Raw genomic sequence first — 22087 nt, forward strand, 5'->3', positions numbered from 1 at the left:
GTGCTCACCATATCGTAATCTTTTGGTAAATATTTTTTCTCAGCGTGCTTTCTGTGGGTAAATGCCTTATTTATGCATAAAATTTTTAAACTCAGAACAACTAACTTTATTCCATGGAATATTTGCTGCCGTAAATGCCCTACATAAATCGATGCAAAATTGCGTAAAATCATTGTCAGAACTAATATTTAATAAAGCCTGTGTATTGGATTTATTCTTGTTCTTTTTATGTGCATCGCCACTGCAGTGTTGTTCAAAGTGTGATTTTTTTTCGCACTTAAACTAGGAAACAAAAATGTGAATATAATTCAAGTTTCGGTATTTTAGTTTACTTACAACTTTTCCACACACTTTTTTGAATAACTCCATTGTCTTTGAAGAAAATTGAAAATTAGTGTCCAAATTATTCCCTAACGATAATTTGATTTTATCTTTCATGGATGATTTTACCTTAGGCATTTTGAGGATTCTTTACTGTATGCACAAAAATCAAAACCGGCCCCACCACACTCACTAACACGCAAAGACACTCAGTATCACTAACAATAAACTTCTAAAATAAAATGCTTTTTCAGAGATTCACCTCCTTCCGGCTATAATCTAAATGAAATGCAGGCCAGCGTTCTTAGTTGGCGACACCCACTCAAAGGCGTTGTTTACAACCCATTTTTAAACAATCTGCTAACCAAGACAATGAATTCACGGAAAATCTCTATTGTGCAAGCACGTCTGCTTCGTTGGTCGTGGAATCCTATTTTAAGTCTTTTAAAATTTACAATTAGGTCGTTTAATTAACACTTTAGGTCTCTAACGGTAAATTAGGCATTTTAGGTAGTAATAAATGGGCGTTAAATAAATAGAATTTTTTAAATTCGGATAAATATATAAATTTCGCTGCAACGCCTGAAGTAGATATAAAAAGGCAGAAAACCTAAGATCCGAAGCCTACTTATTAGTAATGTAAACATAAGCATTAATTTATCTTAAAATATGCATTTATAGGCACAATAATATATGAATCATTATATAATTCTGATAAATCAGAATTGTAAGATGCCGATAGCTACCTTGAAATATTTTTAAAAAGACTTCGGAAACAAATATTCAACAGCATATTATGTATAAATACAGTCTTTAATTAATAAAATAGTGAATGTACTTGAAGTTTCAACTGAACATAATTAGATATTAAACCAAGTGTTTTGCTGGTGTAATTTTAACAATTTTTCAACAAATTTTATCTAAATTAACAGTGTGAACCGTCCTGAACTGGTATTTTGAAAATTATAAGATTTTTGGCCAACTAAACTAACTAAAACTAAAATAAGATCCATCTGCTATAAGTATTGTTTAACGTTTAAGTATGCGCCGAAATGTTAGAAAGTGATGTTTATTCTTGCTCGATGATTGCCAAATTGCGAAATTTTTCTTTATTGATAGGAGTATAATAGTATTTAATTTCACTTATTAATTCATTGAAATTATACATTTTTTGAAATACCGCATTTACAAATAGCCAAAAAGTAAAAAATCAAGCGGGGTTAATTATTATGGGAGTAACAAAGAAAACAGTGGAGGGTGATGAAAACAGCAACACTCTACGTATAATAATGACATTGTCGTCAAAACGTCAGCTGTTGCATCACTTTGGTGAAAAATCATCAAGCAGGTGACATTTTAAATTTACTCTCGATATCTTATTGCTGTGACTGTGTAGTGAAAAAAAATTCGTCCAGCTCGTTGTGAAATTAATAATTAGAAAATTACTTTAACTAAATAAAGGAAAGTTTCAAAGATAAGGTATTTCCATAGTTTAAAATCAGAAATTCTGAACTTCATATCGCCCGATAAATGAAATCAAACTCTGGTAATCTGTATCCAAAGAGTTTAAAAAATAATTGCACTGATTTCTTGATTTTTACAATGGTGAAGACGAATTATTTAGTCGATGGTACACAATATAAATACAAATTTTTTTTCATACGTACTACGATTATGTTATCTTAACTTTAGTTTTTCCTGTTGTCTACCTTTGTTTACTTCCCGTATTTTGTTTAAAAAATGCTTAGTGGTGGATGGAAACCTCGTATGCTCTGCAAATTTGCACAAGTAAAAAGATCAATTCAGAACAAATCTTAACTATTTATTTAGTAAATTTTTATTATGTTTTCACATATTTTCAATTGTACGTAAGTATTGTAGTTTTTATGTACAGAGTTTAATGAAAATAAAAATGCATAATATGAATTTGCGTAACTGGAAAAACCGCATTAGTTTAGAGGAACATTCCAACAATATGTTGGTAATAAGACGTAAAGTCCCGAGGTAACACAATATACTGATACAACACAAATGGCACACATTAGGTACAAAAACTTACATAAAACTACAAGCGATTGTTTCTATTAATGATATTGGTAATAAGTTGACTCTTTAATCAACAAGTACAATTGGTACTTAAAGAGGTTTCTAATTACCCCAACAATAAAAAAACTTTGTCGCTTGCTTTAAGACAATTGGGTATCAAAATTTACTCATAATTATCTGAAAGTTCTGGCAGAAGAACAATTTTTATTATATTATATATAGAAAAAAATAAATTTAATGCAGTCAACGGATTATTAGATTGTTTTGTCTTATTTTGAAGTTTACGTCTTTTCGTACTAATGATTATTCTTTTCCTCTGCTTAAATTTCTTGTCACATTATAACGTTGCAATGAAGAGAACCACTGGCGGTAGTCTCCGTGTGTAATGTTATTAAAGAACGTCTAAAATTGTGCTTTATATAGATATAGGTAGAACAAAATTGGATAAGCAACAATACTTAACATTAAATAATAGCAATATGCATTATTACAATTTATTTTCACAATTAAAAATGTCATTGATTATTCTGCGAAAATTTTTGTAATCACTCAAACCACAACAACCAATTCAGGAGACTTTAGTCTGTGTTGAACCTTCGAAAAATCGTACTTTTTTGAAAACTTCCCTGTTGGGAACTAAAAAGAGTAGTTCCAACACTACAATCACTGAATAATCTTAATACGTATCTTTAACGATCTAAAACTAAGTATAGTTTAAAAGGGGTATATCAACGCATTTTCAAAATCACTTTTTTCAACACAACGTACTCGAAATCTAGATGGCTCATAGTATAAAAATTTTACCAAGATTAGTCAAACTGTTTTTAAGTAGTGGTGGTTGAAAATTTGAACTGGATTTTTTTACGACTGCTATCTTGTAAAGTAAAAATGGCGTACTATATACATATTAGCAAAGATAGTATGTACTGCTGTAACGCAACATTTATTTATTGCTAAATTACATGTGTAAATGTCAATATCGTTTTTTCTGGAGCGTTTTCACTGAACACGCAAAGTCGGTTATCTAAAACTTGCTTAAACGTTTTTCTATTTTCCTTCTCTTACGAAACAGTATTTTACTATAGAAAAGTTAATACTTCATGTAGGATACACACTTATTCACTTTACGTTGTTTTTATTCCAGTAAGTGCGTTGTCGAAATAAACACGATACGCAACGTTTAGCAAATTTCCAGAATTGGTTATGACGCTTAAGTTAAATAATATATAGGTTACCAGAAAAAAAAAGTTATGTCAGAAGCTAAATTCAAATTTAAATTTATTAGTGGAATATGACCCAGTTAAAGAGCAAACGATGTGTGAATACTTTATGCAACGAAAAAAAACGTTCTAATGATGTAACGTTAGCTTTGTGGGGTAACCTATAATACACCAGTTTTAATGAACCACTGGCATTTTCATCTCTTCAAAATAAATTTTGTTTTATTATAAAGTCTGTGTAATCGGAATTACGAAAGCGCTGTGCCTTATTCATACACATAACTATATTATGGTAATTTAAGGCTAGTAAAAAAGCCTTGAGTGTCTTCGCTTTCGCAAATTATTTTATTAAGGAGATTCAGACCTAAATAAATCGACTATCTACTATTCATATGAAAGTAATTTAGTTTAAGGATCTGAGAAGTTTTCCCCTTCGAAGTCTAATGGGCAATTTTATGGCATATTAATGAAAGTATGAGTATGGGAATCTTCTATAAGCCTTAAAAGTAATCAATTAGTAATAAGTTTCACACGAAAAATAGTTCAAAACAATAATAGGTTACCACCACTTCGTTGAAGACTTCTTTTCCACATTCTCGTCATTGACCACTGGTTTGTGTTCTCAGCAGTATTTATCTTCTATTATGTCCGTTCAACCGTCTTATGCAAGAAAGTGAGCCAATCAGCCTTGACTCATTTGACAAATGATATTTTTTTTACTAAAAGAAGGTTAGCAGTGTTTCCATACTTTTAAGTGGAGGTGCGCTTTTAGATGCCGGCATCAGCTTTGGAGAGTAGTGCATGTGCAGTTCGTGCGTGATTTTTTTAAGTATTTTTCAAAGAATTAGAAAGGACTTGTTATTGAAACTCGAGTAAGTGGACTGTTTTACTAATTATAGTCGTGTGCATTAAGTTCTTACATAACTAGGCTTCGAGATAAGTATGCATAATATGTACGTTCACCGTTGCTTTGGGACTAAAAAGGGAAAAATATGCTATTAATCCAACGTGAATTAGTTTTGAAGCACAAAGATGAATACATATTATTATTAATTTGTAACGTCACTAATCAAATAATCACTTTGTAATAATTTCACTTTAATTAATAAATTAATTAATTAATTTCAGGACGATATGTTTTTTATGTAATTTTTACATCACCGATTGCATTTCACTTAAGTTTTAACTAATTATAGAGCTATATTATATCAAAAATAGCTTTCTATGTTTACGGTAACTGTTATGGAAAATAAATATCTTTTACATAACATTTTTTGTCGTTCTCTAACTGCTGTGTTCTTTAAGTGTTGGCAATGACAGTGAAAATTCGTATGCACATTTTCGTGTTAAAAGTGAGAGGTGTTCAACACACGTTGTGAAACTTCTACACAGGTTTATTAATTTATCGTTTCACATGTTTCTAAACATGTTCGTACAATTTGCTTAGTTACTTTTGCCAAGTGATTATTTGAATGCACAATGCATGTAAAAGCTTCAGTTTTCAAGGTCTCTGTTATTATTTCAGTTATTTCGTTATAATTGTTGCATGTTTGCAAGTCGTTACATCATATGTATTTCTTGGCTGTTTCAGTTACTAGGGCATGTCAAGATAAAAAAAAAGATATTTTATTCATCAACATTTTTCAAAATGTAGATGATAATTATGGTTATTATTGGTTGAAAGTTTCGAGTGTGAGTGTAATAAATGACGTGACAATAAAAGAAAACAGTCATCGCGTTGTTGCGAAAAGGTTAACAAAGAACAGCGATAATTATTATGTCTTTAAGTTAGATATTTTTGATAGTTTTTCGTTTCATTGTAGTATGATAGTAGTTTTGTAAACTTTACGTAATGCCATATCGGAATGTTCGTAATTTCCAATTTCTAATATTTATCATAAATATTTGCTAGTATGCCTAGAATTCCTAGCACCTACATAGTTTAACCTTAATAAGTATAGACATGTCGTTTTACTTCAAGTTATCATAAAAATTACATATTCTAAAATCGGTAGATCTGTGGATGAGTTTTTTTCTGTTTTGGTTTTTGGATTGGTGTTAATTTCTAAATTTACAAATTAATTTGCAAATTCTTTGGCGTTTAATTAATGTTGAGCTAGTTAGGAAGAAACAACCTATATAAAACTAAGAGAGTTAAAGATAAAAATTGAAAAATATAATATCTCATGATGTATGTATTTATGCATACACGTTGTTTTTTTGGAATGTTTTACAATATCGTATTATTCTTCGGCTTCTGACATTATGCATGGATTATTTTTGTAATGTATTCATATTAAGTTCAAGATCATGTATATATTGACCCTGACGTCACTTTACAACAACTGAATTATACAATGATTCAGTGAAAGTAACATTTAAAGAAATCTAATATGTACTTCCGTTTTTCACAAGAAGGGTTGAGTGAATTTGAATAAAATTCTTGAAATGTAAAGAGATATAGTAACTATCAATTAACCGCAATGATTAACGACAATTCTTTTATTCAGAAAGTAAAGATTATTCGAGTGTAAAAAACTGTTCACGGTTCTAGAACAAGCAAATAACAAAGTTCGAAGTATCAATAGTACTGAATAGTTTTATGAGTATAATTTTGCTCAAATAACAATAAAGATGTGTTTGTTGCATGCACCTGTTTGTAAATATGTATTTTTACATCATGTAATATGTATGCTCTAAATTGTAAAATGACGCATCTCTAACTGAATTAAAGTTGATGTTATATTGCTAAATTACCAACCTACTTGCGTCATAAATTTAAAGTGTCGCACGTTATATGTTAATGTTGTTTTTTAAAATTATTTCTTACTAACAAAATTCATCTATCTATCTACTCGAAAAGTAGAATAAATATTGCTGCTTGAGACAATATTAATTTTTTTTCATGGCATATTTTCATATGTGCTTTTGAGATGTGATCCGACTTCCTGCTTATTTTAAACATCAGCTAGTGGAGTTACACGAAATGCCACTAGTCTAACACATTGTAATGGGATTTTCCAAGCAGTGTAAAAAAATTTTACCATATTTCAATGTAATGTTGAAACAGCGTGTGAAGTCATTTTTATCGACTTTCCCTTGCCTGTTAACCACAACCAATAGATAGCGTTATGCATTTCAGAGGGCATGTTTTCACAAAGATTTATTTCTTATACATATTTTTAAGTGATATTATCAATTTTTTCGGTGGTAGATATTTTAGGATGTGTTTTTAAATGGTTTTGGAATATCAGCATTTCAAGAAAAAATTGTCGACAGTTAAGTAAAGTCTCATTTGTTGTTATACCGTTCAGTATACTGTGTAACATTATGGCATTCCAAAGTAAGTTAAGTATAATTTGAAAGTAAATTTAAAAGAATATTTAAAGATACTTTTACGAGTAAATTCATGAGCTTAAACAATGGAGTTATAAGAATTTTCCAATTTCCACAGCTAAAAAAATTGGTCGAAAGTTGTTTCGACAGAACTTCCCTCGCTCCTGAAGTACAATAAAACATATCCAACAGCTTTCAAGCATGCAATTTGCAAGGACACGTAGATCAACTTGCATTGGTGCAGAGTAATATTAAAAATAACAGTATTGTATTCCCAAAATTTTCTGAGAAAATGGAGTGAGCCGTGCCTGATTTAATCAATAAAATAAATTGTCTCATTCATTAATTTTTTTGAACCACCTGTTTAAGCAAATCTAAAAATATAAAAGCAGTGATAAATCACAAGTAAAAATTCATCATATTTTGCACGATTTGGGTAGAATTTATTCGGCAAAATTTTGAGATGACGTCATCAATTTTTTGTTGGAATAAACAGCTAGATTTTGATTAATAATTTACCATGCTTACAATAACTTTAAAACGTCGGCAAGATTTCAAAGTATTCAATTTTGGAATAATCTTTTTCTGATTTATTGAATAAAATAAATTGACTGATTCATTAATTTTTTTGAGTGACCCAGCATAAGCAAATCTAAAAAATGAGGTTCTTAATTTAATCAATCAAAAATTGGTCGAAGGCTATATATAATCCGACAAATCCAGCTCTTATAATTATAAAATTTGAATTTATGATTTTCGTTTTATGTTAACCGCTGTAAAGTAAAACGCAGAGGCATAAATAACACCCCTTGTCTTTCAGCAGTAGGTAATAGCAGTCTGAAGCTCAAGAATGTCACGTAAAAGTTAATTTGAATTGAATGAGTTTGTCTTGTCAAAACAGGACTAAAATTATTAATTAAACCACAATCGAACAAAATGTTCGGAATATTACAATTCTTATTTTATCATTAATATATAAAGTCGTAAGTATTCTTCACTTTTTGAAGAAAATGAGGTGACTCGATCTTAATTTTACCAATAAAAAATTTGTGATGACGTGATCAACATGGAAACTTCTAGTCACAACATAAAAGAGAAGTAGTCACATCGTTATACCAATGCAAAAAAAAATAAAGGGTCAAGTTCGGCATCGAACCACAATTGCAGTACCGCAGATCCCCATTATCTCCGATTCACCCATTACGCCATGGAGACGTTTAAACCGTGCTGGGAATAAAACATTATTATACCTGGCAAGTGTTTTGTGAAAATTTGAAGGTTTAGCGAAAAAACTAAAAGTGGATTTGTACGCTACAAGTATGAGTATATTTTTGTGTAACAGACAGACGACTGACAGACAGACAGACAGACGGAAACGAGAGAGTACTTTTTTCGTTCTGTAGAGGTCATGAAAAGACTCGATTACAATACTTCCTTCGCTTTCGCTCGGGAAGTAAAAATTAAAGCGGCTATTTGAAAATTTGAACTAACACTTTGAATAATACTAAACTAGATTAGTCTTAGAATATTTTAGTATATACAGTAGAATTAAGAAAACAAAAGGAAATAAGTCCTTAAGTAAGGTACACCTGAAAACTATCTGAAAATTTCGATGAAAACCCGAGAGAATTTTTTCCCAACCAAATGAACGTTAAAGTAAAGGTCATGAGGTTTTCAAAGTAAAAGAGAGCTTAACATTATTTAAAAATTACATGTATTAAAAAAATAAATAAAATAACAAAAGTTGAGATCACAGAAAAGTAAAAATCAAACATTTCTCTAAATATGATCTAGTAATTCTAAAATAATTTAAATAATCTACATATTTTAAAAACCAAAACTCTTTTGAATAATCAACTTCGCAACTGGTTAAACTTTGGAATAATTTTGTTTTTAAATTAAAACAAATATAAAATATTTTGATAATAAAAAAAACTTCTTAACTGTTCAGCAATATTGCGTTTCAGGAAGTAGAGTACATTAATGATTTAAGTTTCTGAGATGACGTTATAAAGAGATAATGTGTAATTAACATACATTTTATTTATAGTTGTATGTAATTATTGAATAAATTTACTGTATTGATAATTTGTTTACGAAACTTGCAAACAAATAGTAAAATTTGTTGATTCACTTACCTTAAAAACGAGCCTAAAACGTAAAATGTAAAAATAAAAATCATAAAGGAATTATTATTATTAGTATTAATGTTGTGCAATCACGAACTTTTAGAATTAAAGTAGGCATTGATAATTTTTCTATATTGTGGACAAATTGTTTCACTGCTATACTTTTTGTCTGTCAGTAGTTTCACATACTTATCCTGATATGTATTTACCTATTTCTAGCTCTAGTTTTCTATTTTTTTCATTTGTTAATAATATTTTAGTGTCTAACACATTTCCTAACCTCACATTTGAAATAAGATAACCTGACAAGAATAATTAAGGGAATTTTGACTATTTTTTACCAACTATCAACAAACCTAACTAAATTTTCATGGCCAATCGTAGTTCATAAAGATCATGAACGGATAAATAGCTGTCCAATAAATTTCTATTGGGTGGACAGACCGACCACACACGATCGAAAACGGGAAACGTTATTGTAGGTACATAATAGTATATTATTAGCCAAGGTTGCAAAGCCAAGCATTCTAGACCGAGCGCAAATTAGAACCCGAGACGCGCAGCGTCGAGGGCTCTGAAGCGCGAGGTCTAGAAGTAGCTTTGCAACCGTGGTTAATATACTATTTTTTTCACTAGCAGACACCATAATCAAATAAATTGAAAAAATAACAGTTCAATTTTTGACGCAACATGATTTTGTTTTGATTTCTAATCAAACTTAATCTAAATCTTCAACACAAAGAATACCGTTTACACTTGTCGCTGAATTAATCATTTTATCTTCTACCGTCTACCAACTAGCATGCGTATACTCAAGTAATGTTAGTAGCACACATTTATTCATTTTTTGAAAAATAATCACATCAAGTACTGCGTACATAACCTCAATCTTCTTTTTGAACCCGTGGTCGCAAAAGTTGAATTTGCTACCTCTAAATGAGTCGACTTTTGCATGGTTCATGGCCGCTAGTGAAAAAACATTTTTTTATTTGGACTTTATTATGCCGCTTCATTTTTTGTTTTTACTAAATTAATTACTTTGTTAGTTAGTCGTCAACCTTTCAATTTTTTGGTTAAGTCGTGTTCACGACTTCATGTAAATTAGTTATTAACACCCTGTATTTTTTTATTTTTCGAGCTTTTAAACTAGGGCGTAAATACTATACGTATCGTTCAGGCGTTTGACAGCTTTTCTAATATGGGAATCTTTACCTTTCATTTCCATCTATCTGTAGTCTGTTGTCTCTGTGGTCCGTAGTACGTATTACAGTTTTTTGTCTGTCTTCTTATTGCGAAATTTATTATCGATTTTATTGTTATTTACACATGTAAACTCCGAAATAATGGAAATACAACGCTAACTTAAATTTACCTATCCAAATATTTCAAATACATATTACATATCTCAAAATTTTCTTCATTTACTTTTCGTTGCAATTTGTAGAGTGACGTGGTTCTGTCATTTCTTTAAGTATTACAGAAAATTAGCTAAAATTTACTTATTAATTCTTTTGAGGATGTTGATGCAATAAATGTTTGGCTATTAAACCACATGCCTTGCTTAATTTATCTGAAATTATAGAAAGAAAGTGGCGTTTTATTAATATTTCACTATGCATATCAAAACATATGTGTCCTTAAAATTTTATAACTCCATGACATAATTTTATTAAAATATTTTATTTGAACCATAAAGCATAACATTGTGTGATTTAGCAATTCATATAACAAAAAAGTTTGCAGAATCATATTTAACATTTACGCCTACTAAGGTATATTGTGCTAATGATTAAAGAACGTTGATACAATTACCTACAACGAAATTAATGAGTAATGAGGTTAAGACAAAAGATTGTCAAATAAATATTTATTAGATATATTTAGCCTGCTATGCGTTTTTTGTGTACTTTAATAATATACTGACTTTTAGTTTTGATAGTTCTTTAGGAATTAGAGTTTTTTGTTGCCAAGTTGCTGAACAGTCGAACCCACTTTTTCAACACAAGGCCACAATTCAAATATTAAAATTTCGTTGAGTAACAGGTTCAATTTCTAACATTACTGAAAATATTATATTCTAATGGTTTTATAAACTTTGCTTCCTGTATGATCAACATTTTTAAATGAACTGCGATCTCAAGATAATGTCCCTAAATTTACTACTAAATATTTTAAAAGTAACAAATATTAGTTTATTACAACAAATGAAGTTTATTTTACATATTCTTGTTCAAACATAAAATGTGAAATTATATTAATATAAGTATAATAAATTTATATTCTAGTTTGTTCCTACCGGTTGTTACATTAATAAAAGTTGATCCAAGATTTGTAAACCGGAAATGCGTTATATCACGTATGCTAATAATAATCTCATTTAGCCAATATTGTAATGTTTCTAATTGTGATGCGTAGACAGCATGAGTCAATTGTCCAAAAGAAATCCTCGTTGAGCAATATCACCGATTTCCAATGACATCCGTCTCGTCACGACTTTCTTAGTTCCAGGCGTTTGTAATACGCAAAGGTCACCAAGGCTATTCGAATGTCGATCAACTATTTCATCTTCTCAAAAAAACCCAGACCTACTATCAACAACCTGTTATATCATTATTTCAACCGCCGCTAATCAGTGAGAGTATAGTGTACACATTTAATTTAACTTCCAATCAGTTCCTTCCTTAGCTAGGCAGCATTTGCGCCAGAAAAGGAAAACTCTACCTTTACGTGTACAGTATATTCAAGTCACTTTCGTTGGCAAGTGCCGGTGGATTCTTGTAATAACTATTCGAGCATTCTTACGAAGGAATGCTAGTGGTTAAGGTGTTGTACACGCAAAGTTATAGACTTACGATAAAGAGTGGCTGGTGACAATATGGTGAACAGATAGAGATTTTGACAATAATTTTGTAAGTGTTATTTACTTTTTACTAAATTTTCCTTTGCCTTTAATTCCTTGTGGACATTGTTTTTCCAACTAGTCAGAGATAAATTACAGCATACATGATCATTATTGTCAAAAATAATGACCAGTGCAGCTTTCATTTTCAATTACTTAATAAACGAGAATTACAAGTTTGTAGCAAAACGGATTTTCCAAGTGAGCACTTTTATGTAATTTTTACTTTATCTGGAATGCTGATGAAAGTCGTTGTCGTGATATTTTTATATTGTACAAATTTATCTTATCACAACAATCGAGCTGTTTTCTTTTTAATTAAATTACCTACATTCTGTCGATTCGAATAAAAATAGTAAATCACGTTGCATTCATTGAGCACGAAATTTCTTACGTAATTGTGCTACAATTAAATAAGTAGGTTTGTGTACCCCGCTAAGATAACTGAAACAATTGCCTCGCTTGAATGAATGAGTTAAAAATCTGCGTAAGAAATCTTGATGGTTATTCTTCACATTATTTTCTGTTGTTTGATGCACCGCTTTCTCCGTTCCTGGGAAAGATCTTTGAAATCGATTTAATCAGATAATTTTTAAGAAAATTCAACCTAGATTTTTATAAAAGTCTATACAATAATAATTCACTGAATTATAGTGTAATCAGAGTACTCTTATATAATTAAAAAAACAAAAAGAAAACTTCAGAGAAAGTTCGCTTGAAACCAAACGCGTTTTTAAAAATAATTTGTTTCTGTTTATAGGCTATGCAGAATAGATTGTTAATTCGAAGTTTGCTGTTATTGTTAATAACAACCTGTTTGGTACTGGCGCTCCAGTCTACAGAAACAGCAAGAGCAAACAAAGTAAGTGAAAATAAAATTTAAAATTGGGAATGAGTTCTTCTTTTTAGCTAATTTCGAGTCAACAAATCAGTCGTGATAAAAGACTTATTTTTAAAAAGAAGCCCGGATTTTTTCGCACTTTATTTTCTGTTGTGTTTGAGGTAAGAACTCTGAAATTGATGTTCTTGTATCTAAATTTTCAATGTTTCAGCAATGGAACGATACTAAACACACGTTCAGAAACGTGAGTCGACTCATCAATGACAACTTCGCGCCTGAAAGTGCCCCTGTAAGTTGATTTGAACGATAAACAATTTCCTTCATTTGAATATGCTCTGAAAAGGTATCCTTGCAGTGATGATAAATTCGACAAAAAGAATAGAACACGATCTATAGTTTGGATATTTTTTAGCACAATATTTAGAAATCTTAAAGTTCTTTACGGATGTATCGCAAACAGTGGAAATTAAAACAGGAAAAAAATCAGCTGCAAAATGAAATTTTACATCCTCATTCCTTTTTTTTTTAATTTTGCAGTGCAAGAAATACAAAATTGTTTACACTCAGTTATGTAAATGATATCAACGTAACGGAAAAGATATGAGAAGAATTATCATACCGGTTTTTGAGGCTTTTCCGGTGTTAAAAGAAACCATTTTTTATTTACTTGTTACTCATTTGTTGAATACACTTAAATAGTTCAATTAACATTAATCAATTAATAAAAAAAATATGTTTTACTATTAGTTTCGTAGATGTGGTTCGTTGTTACACAGTACTCTGCACCACTTCAACGAAGTCGTATTAATGATGGTAATTTTTACACAAATTAAATATACAAATTTAACACATAAAAAGTCCTGTGTGCAATTCGTTGAAAACTGTCATTTTAGTCTTGTCTACTATGACCTTCGATTTTTGTGGATAAATTTCGTATCTTAGGTAAAATGTCTAGTTTTATGTTAATTACATCTAAATAATTTTTTAACTAATCTATACAGTTACACTTTGGAAACAAGTTTGAAATAGTTTGTACAAATCTTGCTTGATATAGAGATTTAATTTAAAGTTGTGTATAAATATTGCCACAGAACATCTGTAAATATATCTCTACATAGAGAACTTTCCTTACATACGTGAAGGAAAACTTTTCAAAATATTTATTTATTTCAAAATTTCGGGAAATTAGATGAAGCATTTATGTGTCAATAAATTAAGAAATAAAGTACAAGTAATATTGCAATATATTTTTTGTTATAAATTTTTATATATTTTTTGATAACACTGTTTGTATTTCATATCTCTTACAAATATTAAATGTATCTTTTTTAAAATCAGAAATAAAATAAATCTAATTATACTCTATTTTTCAAATATCTGTTCTAAGTACTTTTAAAACGTACAGTTATACTATTGAAGCGCAAATGTCACATTTCTTATTTTTTAATAAATCGTTGCTATATTTTCTGATCATTTTGTTAGCTTTCTGTGAAAAGAATACATAAGTTTTGATTTATGTTTCGTAATCCCCAAATCCATATTAGGTTTGTACAAAATTATGCAAAATTGTGCTATTTATTATCTGGAGGAAACCTTTTGTGCTTGTGCATCTAGAGGGTCGTATCCGAACTGCGGTGCAAATTTTGCTCAAATATCAGGTACATGGATACTTCTAACCGAATTGCGTTCGTTCTTGAAGTACAGGGGTTCAGGGGGTTCTGACATTGCTCTTGAAGCAACTGAATAAGTTCCAAGAAGAGTAGAAACATCATTTAGTGCTTTAAATTTAAATTTTGAAGAAAACCAAATACTTTTTCGATTCAAAGAATAAATTTGTAAATCCAACTTTTCATGGGCGCCGATTTAAATTTTTCCCGTATTGGTTCAGTAGGTCCTAACCGTTTACTGACTGGGAAAATATGCTTTGCTGCACATTTAAAGTAATAATTAAGTATATTTGAAGATGACATGATGTATTCTTAAAAAGGATTGGGGGACAAAATTTCAAAGATTCGAAGACTATTTGTTTACAATCGCCAAAAGACGACGACAGATAAATATAAAATCAACGCTTTCGTATTCTATATGTTGCGAGACGTCAAGAAACAAAATTACACATTTGTCAAAATGACCCAATTACAAAACTTTTTATATGATTTGAGAAATACAAAATGGCTGTGTTAAGTCTGACACAGTTGCCTATCCGACTGTAATGACCTCTAGTTCTGATCAGATGTAGTTATTAAATTTAAGTAAGTTAATAAGTATATCCTTTAAAAGAATATTTCAAATTCAACATTACTGCCAAAATCAAAAAATTGTAAAAACACTTATTTTAAATTGTTGGGTTTCGGATCTTAATCCTGATCATATTAACTTTAAATGATTCTGTATGATTTATAATAGATTAAAAATAATGTGGTCATATATTTCCGAAATTGTGTAATGTTTCTCGTTTAACTTTCGAACATTTGTATATTTGATATCTCTTACATATGGTTTAAGATGAAAAGCTTTTAAGATATGAATTTAAGAAAACTTTTGTTTATGTAAAATTGTTTGTGTTCTCCAAAGAAATTATTGCGAACATTAATCTCCTGTTAAACAACGGAAAGAAAATTTTCACCTTGGTGGCCAGACAAGAAAGTTAGATCAGTCGTAGAGATTTTTTTTTTTGTAAAATATAGTTATAATATAAATAAAATATACTAAAACGAAACAAATGTATTGAGTAATTAACATTTAATTTTGTAGGTAATGCAGACTACTACAGCTAGTAGTGATCCAAACGCAACAACAACAGAAGCTCCTTTCAAGCTAACCAGGACTGAATTTAATAAGCTACTTAATCGAAATCTACGAGGTCTTATTCGACTAACGAATATCGAGTTACAAGATGCGTTGAAGGTATGTTCTTTTAGTTGATAAAATTCTGTAGACCTGAAATTGTTGTTGTAGGTTTCGGAACAAAATTATGCGGCATTCAAAAGGAACGCTTCCTTAGAAATTTCCAAGTTTTTATAAACTATGATGAAATTTTGCCAGATTATCTGTGATAAGTCGTATAATGTGTGCAGGTTGCTCAATTAAGTTATTTCTTTATACTGATGGTTATCACCTTAAAAATGGTTAGATTGGTTTACAAATCTCTAATTATTATTATTTATTCTAAAAAGTTACCGTAACTTATGATTTTGTAATTTTGTCACGCTATAATTTATTTAGTTAGCTGTTAGTACTATGTAATTAAAACATTAATAAAAGAATCATTTTGAATGTATCTATTTATACATAAAAACATATGTAAGTGACTAGGTAGCACCACTTACAAAAATTATTCTCGAATTTTGGTGTAAATACATTTTGATTGGTTTACGTTTAACTACATATTTAGTTATTTAAATAAAGATAGTGTTATCAAGGTGTCCTCAGTCAAATTTATGGTCACTGTTATTGCCAAGGTTTTCTGTTAAATATACTTAATATATTTAGCTTTCAAACATAATTCAGACTTTACGTGTACAACTGCTGTTTAAAATGCAGTTTCCGCATTACTAGTCTAGAAAGAATAAAAACAATGCTTATTCGTCGCCACTATTTATTTAAATAATCGGCGGCGACGGCATATTTTTACACAAAATTTTACATTGTAACGATTATAGCGACAGTTTCCAGACGATAATTTTTTCATTAAAATGCTGAACATTTTATATGTATTGGTTGTAATATGTGTCGTAAAAGAAGCGGAAATGTCGATTTTTCCCTTAATCGGATCAGATTATTTTAGTTCTGGTCTAAATTTGGTAAGTATTTTACAATTACGTTGTTATTTTCAAACATTGCTTTCAGTTTCGGTTTCCAATTACATTTTATGATTTTACGATTGGTGTAAATTTTTTTGGTTTCCACGCTTCTGCTGGTCTGGCTGGAGGATTGTTGGCAAAGCGTTGGAGTCCTGGTGGTCCACACGCTGAAGCAAGCACACCGTTTGGGCAAAGTGCGGGAGCAGGACTTGGAATGAGGTTTGAGAACGGTAATAGTTTAAATAAAGATAAAAACACAATTAATGTTCCATAGTTTAGTATTTAATAAAATATGCGTAAACATAATCCACAAAGTCGACTGAAAAAAATAAGTAATTTAGTTTATTTACAAAACTGTGTGAAATAAGTGGTTAATGAGGGAGATGGCATTCAACACGTAACATGTGTTTGTGTCTTTGGTAACATTTTTGATTTAGGCAGTGAGAACACAATATCGTTATCACTGTGATACTCTTCAATCTTCATTTTACTTCAAGAAATCAAAAATTACCTTTTTTCCTCACTTTATCTCGGTATCTTGCCCCATGGTTCTAAGTCTACTAAAGAGCAACTAACGACTGAAAGTGAATATACTTATTAAAACTTTAAAATTCGCTTCGCTGTTTCTTTGATTAATAAAAAATAAATTATTAGTTTTCTCGACAATGAATTTCAGCCGACCAACGATTATAAGCTAAAGAAGAATTGTGTTAAGTCTTTAGCAAGAGGCATGTGAGACTTTCGATTTCAAGCGACATTTACTTAAAATTATGCCATGTTCATGATATCGTGTGCAAAATTTCACAACAGTCGGTTCAATTTTACTACTGATTTTTTATCTCAATATCTAAATATAATCATTTGGTAGAGTATACCTACCTTTAAAAACGTTTGTTCTAATTTTGGATTTTTTTTTTCGATAGTTGGTTAATCCAAATCCTGATAATTCGATCTTTTGGTGGAGAATGGTAATTCTAGAGCCGGTTTATAGAAGCTCATTTAATATTTGATTGCGATTAAATTTTTGAGACGACGTTAAAGTATCGCATGACCGACTCTATGCCAATCAGACGTCGGCAAACGTATCATGAAATGCGTGATTAACTTAATACCAGTTAAAATATTGTATAAACAAATGAATTAATAAATGGTAAATAAATAATACTTATTATGAACATGTTAAGTAGAACATGTTTCTATACATGTAGCATCTTAATTCATACTCGTTTTTTTTATAAGTTATATTAAAAACAGGTTATGTTCTAGCTGCAAGGGAAGTTTTGTTTAAATAAGTTAAACCATGTCTTTTCGTTTTTTAGGATCAACTATTGGATATTTATATGCTGAGGCCCAGTTAGGTCGTGAGGTCTTTGGAGTATGTGTGTTGTTAAGTGAATTATATGTTACTGGTGTGAAAATCCTTCCCTGGAATAAATGTGCAAGTACTTTAAATATTACGGTGCCTTAATATGTTCGCCCACTTTCACATTTCTACTTGTGCATTGCTAAACGTAAGTTAAATTTAAAATAATCGCTGATACTGATTTTACCTAAGGCATAACATGACTGCAAATGTGAAACTAAATAAATAATTAAATACTCTTCTTACATAAAATAAGCTAAACATATATGTTAAATTTAACTACATATTTCCCTTTCAGAAAATATTTCTATATATGTATATACAGGGTTAGTCACGAGAGAATTACTTCTGAAAATTATTTTTACGCAACCCAAAATACGAATACCATGTACCATTTGATACTAACTGAAATTAAAATGAAATGCTTAATCCATGATTGCTTTGAGTTTGACAATCTCATTTTGACAATTGTGGAAAAGGAGGTTACGCGAGTGTCCATGGTGGTACCGCAGCCAGTCGGAAATCTCCTCCGGCGCCGCTAATAAATTTGTCAGTGTGCCTCTTGATCTTTTGCAACCGATTAATCACGAGAAAATTATTTCTAAAAATTGCTTTTACGGCATTTTATTCAAAGGTTACAACACAAACTCAAACAAGTAAGTAAATAATTTAACTACTAATCTGTTGAAAATGTTGGGCATTTTGGGGGGATCCTACGGCTTTTTTGTAAATGGATGGCCGAAGAAGTCCAGAGGTTGGAGATTTGCACTTCGAAGAGGCTCTAGGTGACGCAGAGATAGCGAATTAACACATGCACATTAGCGGCGAACAACATTGGTAGAGCACTTACGGTTTCAGTATAGCCCAGATTGATCTGAGCGTACGTCGTCGATCCAATGGGGCTCTAGAGGCGAGTCGACGATGAAAAAAAATGTTAAAACTTAATTAACGTCAAAGTGACACTGCCAAAGTCAAAGCAATCATGGATTAGGCATTTCATTTTAAATTTAGATAATATCAAGTGGTACAGGGTATTAGTATTTTGAGTTGCGTAAAAATAATTTTCAGAAGTAATTCTCTCGTGACTAACGCTGTATATATATTTTTTTATAAATAATGTCTTGCTGGCAAACGTGGTTCTATGAATGATTATTTCAATGTTAAAAAAAAATTATTACAAACTAGAGGACCTGAACACGAAGAAAGAAAAGTTCTACTCCACTTTTGTATTATTTCTGGAGATCATGTAGTTTCTGTGTGAGGTTATTTGTAAGTTGTTAACTACTTGTATAACATTATGTTACTTTAGTCGTAATAATATCAATGTATAGGCAATACATAAATCGGTTATTTTTTGTTAAGATTAATTTATTGTGACTGATTAATATATCTACTGTTAGTTATCTTTCTTAGTTTTTTTAAGGTGTACAAAATTTGACAGCATTTTCAAAACGGTTTGCTCATTTATTTAGTAGTAAATAAATATAGGGCTAAAAGATTCTCCTCTACGTTCAAATTGACGTAGGTTATAACTAAATAACTTAAAAAATTACTTGGAAATTTGTTGGATACGTTACTTGTGAATTTATGTTCGTGTTTACGTTGCAAGTTTCGTTTTCTAGTGTACATAGACTGGTATAATAATAAAAAATCTTTAAAAACAGTTTTAACTGCACTTTTGTCACTTGCGTCTATCATATGCTGTCATATACAATGTGTTTTTTACGAATGCATCACAGGAATTTACATAGTGTAAAATTTAAATCGTGTTAATCGTTTTTCTACTGCAAATTTACAAATTCTTTTTGGTACACACATAGTTTACATAATTTTTTACATGTTCTGATTTTTGAGGCTAAAGTGTAACTTTTTTTAATTAATTAAATTAATACCAAAGATGATAAGTTTTGCAATGGGGGTATGCTACTGCAAAATTATTACGAATTTGGCACGCTTGAATAAAGGCCGTAACCATTTGAACCTTTTCTTGAATTGTATAAATGGACATTTTTATTTTTATGTAAACGTCAGGGGACATATCAAAAATATTAGATAAATATGAGGTAAAATGATGGGAATTAAATTAAAATAATTTTAATTTTTAATTGGACTATTTTTACTTCTTTGGTACTAAAAATGATCATCATTTATAAAAAGTAACGTGCTAAGTTTGTACCAAAAAGAATTTTGGAGTTTCATTGTATTATTATTTACCTGCGTACATATTGTTACGAAATAAACCCATACGCCACCCCGGTACGACGCCAATGGACCGTCGAGAACTTTCTAGGCCCGGCGGCAATGACGGGTGACGCATCGTTGGTGACGCGGCCCAGCGACGTTCGAAAACCCTGGAAGCGGAATTCGTGAATACCCAATTCGAGAAAGACCTGGATCGCCGAAGTATGGGTTTAAATAGAGGCTGCCTTCGGGAACGCATTATTATTCAGCTAGTTCAGTGAAGAGAAGTTGCGCCGGAATTATTTTATCGCTGTTAGTCGTGTAAAATCTAGTTAGTAAGAAATAAATCGTTGAGTTTTACCTACACCAATTTTTTATTCGTCTGTACATCGTAACAATATGAAAAGTCCTATTTTTAATACTGCTTCGCTTGACTCATCTTCACCACCCTTCTGTGCGGGTGTTTATTCATAAATAGAAGAACAATAAACATTTGTTGACAGAATTCATACTTTTATGATAATTTTATAGCGGGTTTTAAAAGTTAGGTTTGCCACTTGTATTTTCCACTACTATATTATACAAAATTTTCAATCTGTATCAAAAAGACGTCAAGAAACATGAAGATGATAAGCTGGAGCAAAACATATTTTTTCATTCACTTACTGTTTTTGGTTAGAACTAACAGAAACTCTGTATTTAATTACTATTTATAGATTGGTACACAATTATTGTTAATTTATTCATTACAAGGCATAACAAAAATAAATGATGGAAAATCTGTTTGTCCTTTGTCCACGGTACACAAGAACACTCTTGGAACTCCTGGAAGAGGGATATTACTAACGGAAGAAGATTAAGTTTAAAATGTTTCTATACAACTGTTAAAATACTTGCATATAAATATGTGACATGATGTGAATAAAAAATATATTTTTTTATAACTACTTATATGTAAAAAAATGTGTAGTGATATGTTCGACTTCGTATTTCTCAGCACCATGCACTCTTCAAAGCCAGAAATTACAGGTAAACATTTCGCTTGCGCCATTGTAACTTTCTAAACTTAGTACAAGAAAAATAATGTTACATAACCTTGATTTATCCTTGCGCTCAACACACAGCACACTAGACACATTATACAATCCTTTGTACATGTGTGGATATATTCTGTTGCATACATATAAATAGTCCATCTTCAGTCACTGAATAACGGTCAATTACTATTTAAGTTATTGATTTATTATTATTACCTACTTCAGATGGGTTTTAATAATCTGAGATATAAATTTAATGTAAGTATGTCTGAAATGACAAGAATTTCAGTAAGTATTTATATTTTAATTAACACTTAAATTAATCAATTGTTAATATGCTATTATAAACAATGTATTGAGACAGCAACAAAAACTTGACGGTAGTCTGACCAATCGAAAATTCTATCAAAGACAAATCTTAAAAAAACCATAGGTGTCTTTGATCGTGTTTTTTATTGCTGTCTCGATATTATTTTTGGTTAACCGATTGACTGTGTGATTTTTTTTTAACAGTAGAAAAGCCAGGACTCAAGTTTTATTCAATAGGCAATGCACGTTTCTAATAAAGCAATTAGGTTATTACTGTTATATAAATGGAGTTGAAAAAATGCTTTTCTTAGCTAATTAATTCTGTCCCCGATCCCATATGTGTATCTAATTGCCAATCTCAATGATACAATCGAGCGTCGACTTTGAATTTCACTAATTAATGACAATAAAAATTAGAAGAAAAATACAATATTAAACCTTGATTTTCCAAAACATGTGCAAAATGTCAAGGAGCCCACAGTCAAAACATTTACTTACATACTTAACATTACTTACGAAATATGTTGATATGAACTTAAAATATCCTGAGCGGCAAAAAAAATAAACAACCCTGAAAGATTGCACTGTTTCTCCTAATTTCT

At 30.4% G+C, this 22087-nt stretch overlaps 2 protein-coding genes across 2 annotated transcripts; both read left to right on the plus strand.

Annotated features, from left to right (window-relative positions):
• Positions 1–11442: 11442 nt before the first annotated feature.
• LOC135122669 (uncharacterized) lies at positions 11443–16008 on the plus strand. Its single transcript, XM_064047021.1, has 6 exons — positions 11443–11961; positions 12712–12813; positions 12861–12953; positions 13004–13081; positions 15547–15699; positions 15751–16008. The coding sequence occupies exons 2-6, from the start codon at positions 12715–12717 to the stop codon at positions 15814–15816; spliced, it is 489 nt and encodes a 162-aa protein (XP_063903091.1). The 5' UTR covers positions 11443–11961; positions 12712–12714; the 3' UTR covers positions 15817–16008.
• A 301-nt stretch (positions 16009–16309) lies between these two features.
• On the plus strand, positions 16310–19349 carry LOC135122676 (uncharacterized). Its single transcript, XM_064047033.1, has 3 exons — positions 16310–16595; positions 16642–16825; positions 17915–19349. The coding sequence occupies exons 1-3, from the start codon at positions 16488–16490 to the stop codon at positions 18061–18063; spliced, it is 441 nt and encodes a 146-aa protein (XP_063903103.1). The 5' UTR covers positions 16310–16487; the 3' UTR covers positions 18064–19349.
• Positions 19350–22087: the final 2738 nt, after the last annotated feature.

Source organism: Zophobas morio, unplaced genomic scaffold (assembly GCF_036711695.1).
Source record: "Zophobas morio isolate AGI-343-1 ecotype UQ-CSIRO unplaced genomic scaffold, CSIRO_AGI_Zmor_V1 ptg000002l, whole genome shotgun sequence".
NCBI classification, from domain to species: Eukaryota; Metazoa; Arthropoda; class Insecta; order Coleoptera; family Tenebrionidae; genus Zophobas; species Zophobas morio.

Bases quoted from the DNA above. Each gene is read 5' to 3' on its own strand.
- LOC135122669 (XM_064047021.1), top strand. From the start codon at position 12,715: ATGCAGAATAGATTGTTAATTCGAAGTTTGCTGTTATTGTTAATAACA. The intron at 12,814-12,860 runs GTAAGTGAAAAT...TCTTCTTTTTAG, and splicing joins AAACAGCAAGAGCAAACAAA to CTAATTTCGAGTCAACAAAT. The intron at 13,082-15,546 runs GTAAGTTGATTT...TTAATTTTGTAG, and splicing joins TCGCGCCTGAAAGTGCCCCT to GTAATGCAGACTACTACAGC.
- LOC135122676 (XM_064047033.1), top strand. From the start codon at position 16,488: ATGCTGAACATTTTATATGTATTGGTTGTAATATGTGTCGTAAAAGAA. The intron at 16,596-16,641 runs GTAAGTATTTTA...CATTGCTTTCAG, and splicing joins TTAGTTCTGGTCTAAATTTG to TTTCGGTTTCCAATTACATT. The intron at 16,826-17,914 runs GTAATAGTTTAA...TTCGTTTTTTAG, and splicing joins TGGAATGAGGTTTGAGAACG to GATCAACTATTGGATATTTA.